This window comes from Bison bison, unplaced genomic scaffold (assembly GCF_000754665.1).
Source record: "Bison bison bison isolate TAMUID 2011002044 unplaced genomic scaffold, Bison_UMD1.0 scf7180017859634, whole genome shotgun sequence".
NCBI lineage: Eukaryota > Metazoa > Chordata > Mammalia > Artiodactyla > Bovidae > Bison > Bison bison.
The window spans coordinates 11,070-16,216 of record NW_011490206.1 but is presented as its reverse complement, the minus strand read 5'-3'; the positions used below and the strand labels follow the sequence as shown (position 1 = coordinate 16,216).

The 5,147-nt window shown below is 40.9% G+C and overlaps 1 protein-coding gene across 1 annotated transcript in view; it reads left to right on the top strand.

Moving 5' to 3' along the window:
• Positions 1-1,408: 1,408 nt before the first annotated feature.
• KIAA2022 (KIAA2022 ortholog) overlaps positions 1,409-5,147 on the top strand; it is a 6,910-nt gene continuing 3,171 nt past the window's right edge. The window contains exons 1-2 of the mRNA XM_010831265.1: positions 1,409-1,528; positions 2,227-5,146. Coding sequence (XP_010829567.1) covers positions 1,450-1,528; positions 2,227-5,146 — 2,999 coding nt within the window. The 5' untranslated portion in view covers positions 1,409-1,449. The remainder of the gene's footprint in view (positions 1,529-2,226; position 5,147) is intronic.

Genomic DNA, 5,147 nt, shown 5'->3' with positions numbered 1-5,147 from the left:
ATCAGCAAAGCAGCTTGTACATTATTCCAAACGTGCTAATCAATTTCAGCTCAAAATAGATTTTAATCACCCCATAAAATTTGTTATCCTAAAATGCTGATCAACAGGGAAGAGTTAAACAAGTGCAGAGATGTTTGTATTGCAGGCATAAAAAATTATAATCCTTCTCCCAAATCTTTTTTTATAAACATCCAAGGTATAAATTAAAATGTGCGAAAATACATGGCCTTAAGTTGTGTCATTTAGAGCTGAGATCTAAAAAGTCATAGGAACGGACTAAAGGATTTTCTGCTCGGGGTTTAGCCTTCTGATTCTGTAGGGGGAAAAAAGGCCCAAATAATTGATAATCATTGTTAATATCTATGATAGTATCTCTATTAGTATCTAAGCCAGTATCTATGATACTCAGTTTGCCCTTTTGAAAAAAATTAAGGGAATAAGGGAGCTCCCTGGTGGTCTAGAGCTTAGGATTCAGTGCTTTCACTGCCATGGTCCAGATTCAATCCCTAGTGGGGAAACTGAGATCCCAGAAGCTGCGTGGCATGGCCCAGAAAAAGAAAACAAATAAGAACCTAGTAGAGCCAAAATTACAAGGTGATTATAAGTACAAAATGAGAGAACTTCTGTAACTGTATCCAGCCTAGCACCTAGTGCTCCCTTCCTCTCCCCTTCCCAACTTATCAAACTCCCATACCAGTCTCCACCTCTTCTTTTGCCAAAGCATATTATCTCTATTCTCAACACTTTTTTTTGCATTTAATTCAGAGCAATGAATCCTGGGTGCTTGGTCAGATTTTTTCTGAGGAGAAATTTATGTTCTCAGGAGAACAGCATCCCAGAGTAAAGTTACAGTGGCACTTATATGTTCCATGATTCTTGTTGGAGTATACTTGTTCCAGTATTCTTGTTGTATCTGACAAGATTAGATAATTCTTGATAATTAAGTGCATTGCTCCTGTATATATTTCATGATACATTAATTTTTGCTAGTAATATTTGTCTGAAGCAGCTGTTCTTTATTTCATTACTTGAAAGGGGATATAAGTATAGGTCAGTAATCTGTGGAAACATTTTTGTAGCCTTGTTTTGGCTAGGGGTTGGAAGTGGTTAAATGTGTTACTATCTGAAAGAAGATGTAAGTTTGCCTGCTTCCTCAGACTTCTGTTTTAATAGTATGGTAGCCAAGAGGGGATAGAAGGGTCTAGAATGTATGAATGAAGTGTGAATTTCCAAACTGACTTATATGGTATGTATAAGCTATGAAACAAAACAATAGTGCCTATGAAGCCAGTCTGGAAACAGGTAAATTCCAGTAAAGCTTTTAAGACCTCTCTAGCTGAAATAACCTTAAAACAGAGAAAAAATTTAGTGACTGATATTATTATGTATTTGAAATGTGCAGGTTGGACAGCATTTGGACTTGGAATGAAACAATAAGAGGTCCCATTCATGGATAACCAACAAGATAAGGCTATTGTTGCCTCAACCAACGGAGAAAACACTATGATTAATGGGGTCAAGGAAAATGGTAAGGGAATTTAATTATAGTATGCATTAGCTCTCCCAATAGTACTTTGTTATTGCTATAGATTTTCAGTATCCACAGAGCAGGGGCAAGTTAAGTCTAGGATACCTCTGAGATAGGTGTTAATCCTAAACTTTATCCCACCAAATCTGTAACTAGACTAGAAGCATCTCAAGGAGGTATCTAATCCAACCCCTTTGCTCTCTGAAATCATCTCTATCAAATGAATACTTAGGTTCCCCTAAATTTGTAGTGAATTAGAAATCTGCTTTGATGTGAAGTTTGAAATGTCTAGATTCCGTAGAAGCTTCCAAAACAGAGGTAAGTCTGAAGGATAGGAATATGCCTTAGAGAATTTAAAAATCATGAATATATACCATCTGAGCATTTTCCCACCCTGAAAGCTTTGACTTTCCAGTTGATCAAGCAATCCATTTTCCCCTCATTTCTGAGGAGAGTGTTGTGTGTGTCTGAAGAAAAAGCTGAATGTAAAGAAATAATTACTTTTCACTCTCATAAATGTTCAGTACAAAATCAGGGTCATTCTTTAACTTTGTAGTTTCTAGTTCTAAAGTTAGAGAAGCTGAAGCTTACCTTTTATACATTAAGATCAAGTACCAGAAACTGATCAAGGGGAAGAGTTAATGAGTCTGGTCTAAGATCTTTAACTTTATTTCTGTCATTTTCCCCCTTTTCTCTAGATTCAGAGGACCAGGATGTGGCAATGAAGTCATTTGCAGCTCTAGAAGCTGCTGCACCAATCCAGTCTATACCAGTGGCTCAAAAAGAGAACCTGATGTACCCCAGAGGTCTCCTGCCTCTGCCCTCTAAGAAGCCCTGTATGCAGAGCCCTCCCTCTCCTTTGGGCCTGATTGAAGCACCTGAGCATGCTGCTAATAGTGCTTCTGTGAATGCCATCTCCCTTACATCTGGTGTTGCAAAGGGCCTGAACACATGGTCATTGCCCAATGAGTGTGAGAAAGCTCCATTTGCCATAATGGAGCCTGCAGGCATGTCAGCTCTGAATGGGGACTGCCTCATGCAGCCAAGCCGGACTTGCTTGGGCTGCTTCATGGAATCCAAGGATTCAGTAGATCCTGAGCCAGGGATCAGTCTAAAAGTCAGTGATCTAAACAGGGATTATGAAACCTGTGCAGTCTCTGATATAGGGATTCAGTGTATTAATGCTGGAGAAAACATGAAATATGGAGAACAGCTTCTCTCAGATCAGCTCCTAGGCTTCCCCTTGCACAAATCAAGGGCAGGAGATAGACGAGAAGCTGAGAAACCTGACATTGACTTGGAGGACCCAGGTCAGAAAAGTTATTATGAGGCATTACTGTTAGATAAGTGCAATACAGAAGAGGCTTTGCTGGCAAATTCCAATCAGGATTGGGGTTACTTTGAGACTTTCATTAGTGAGAGTAAGATCGAACTACTTGACCTCTGTTCCAAGAATGAGCTATCTGTCAACCTGTTCTCTGAAGAAGATGTGGATAACTACATGTTTGATGATGATGAGTCAACACTGGGAAGTGATGTCTGCTCCCTGAAAATTCGATATGAGTCCTTCCAGGACAATGTTCGAGACAAGACCACCCTTTTGATGCAGGAAGATGCCCAGTTCAACTTTTTTCCCAGTGTCTTTACTACCTGCCCCAAGCGGGAGTCTAAGACTGGGGCCCTGAAGCAAAGTAGCGATTTTTCCCAATTCAAGGTCCCTGATGTGAGCATTATCTGGGGGGAGGAAGATAAAAACCTGGACAAGAAGAAAGGCAAAGAAGAAGGCCAGGAAGAAAAAGGTGCAGAGAAAAAAGATGGGAAGGATAATGATGAAAAATCTGCCTTAAATAAACCATGCAGTGGAACTGAAGTAGGGCAATTTAAGAATCTAAAGCAAGGCCATCTTGCCAATTCCTTGGAAGCATCAGGGAATTTCAGTGATGGTAGTTCCTTCATTGAGGTCTCATTTGATACCATGGGGGAGATCAAGGACTGTAGCCGCTATATGGCTCGGGACACTAATTCTGGCAGCTCCTCCTCCCAGCAGAACTATGGGCTACGAGCCAAGAGAAAAGTCAGGTATAGTGAAGATTATCTGTATGATGTTGACTCATTAGAGGGTGAAAAAGTAAATGAGAGGAAGGAATGGCTGCCAGGTGGTTCTATAGAAGAAGATGATGATGAATGGTGTCCCAAAAAGAGAAGAAAAGTAACCCGTAAGGAGCCCCCTGTTATTATCAAATATATTATCATCAACCGTTTTAAAGGTGAGAAAAACATGCTGGTGAAGTTGGGTAGAGTGGATGCCAGTGAAACAACAGTTAATTTGAGTGAAAATCAGCTCAACAAATATGCCAAGCTGGCTCCCTTGAAGGGCTTCTGGCAGAAGAAGAAAAAGCAGAGAAACAGCAATGCAGACTCCAGCAAAACATCCTTATGCCAAAAGCAAAGCTTTGAACCAGGTAGCTTTGAGATGTCATTTCTGCCACCTGCTCGCAAACGAAAATCTAAACTTGGCAACAGGCACAGGATTCAAAGAATTCCATCCATAGAAACGTCAGCAAGTGGTAAGCAGGTTTCATTCTGCAATGATGAGAGGCAAGCTAATAATCGTAAAGAAGATGGAGGCCTGAAAGGCACACTGAAGTCAGCACCTCTGGCTGCCTCCAGCTGTGCAAATGGATCACATTTAAATGACATCACAGGTCCTGACTCAGAGAAAGTCAAAGCCCAAGATGGTCAGTTTAAGGCACCAGAGAGGAAAGTGCTTAACAAAATCAAATTTAAAAGTGAAGCCAGGTTAAAATCCAAAAAAATCAAAGCTGGGCAAGAAAGCAAGCCAGTTGTTCAAATGAGCCCTCTTTTGGAAAACCAATCCTCCAAGGCTAATTCAAAGAATGAACCTATTGCTGGGACCTCAAATAGTTCTCATCTATCTGAATTTCATGAGACAAAGGTTGCTAAGAATTCTACGTTCCTACCAACCAGCTGCTCTTCTGAAATGCCTCTATCATCTGCTCATGTTGCCAACAATATACCTGTTATTCCTGGAGGGTATCTACAGACATTGTTAGATGCTTCTGACTTGTCAAATAATACTGGTATCTCATACTTCAATCATCATTCTCCAGAGCAAAATGAAGACAGGCTCACTCAAACAGAAAAATCATTTGTACCTCTCCAACCCTCCCAGGACTGTGTGCTTTCCTCACCTTCTGAGTCTGAGCTGCTTCAGTCATCCCAAAACTTCAAAATGGAATCAAGCAGCTATGGAGATGTGTGGCACAACAAACCTACTTCTGGCTCCCAGGAATTCATGGCTGAAGTCTCAAGGGAGATAGCTCCAACCCAGTCCAGTGAATTTGGAGTCTCCCAAGTAGTCTCCATGGAAAATAGCCTCACAGCTACAACATACAGTCCAATCTGTCTCAATAGTGGTGGCAGTAGTTGCAACAAGGTCATATATACCTCTGTGCAAGACACCCAGCTCTCATCTGATGACTCTTACCAATTGTGTCACTTTAATAATGGAGAGGTCTGCTTTCCTTTCCAGCAGGGTCCAGTCAATATGGACAATGTGCGGCTCTTTAGCTTTGATTCCATTGCCCCACTCTCTGTC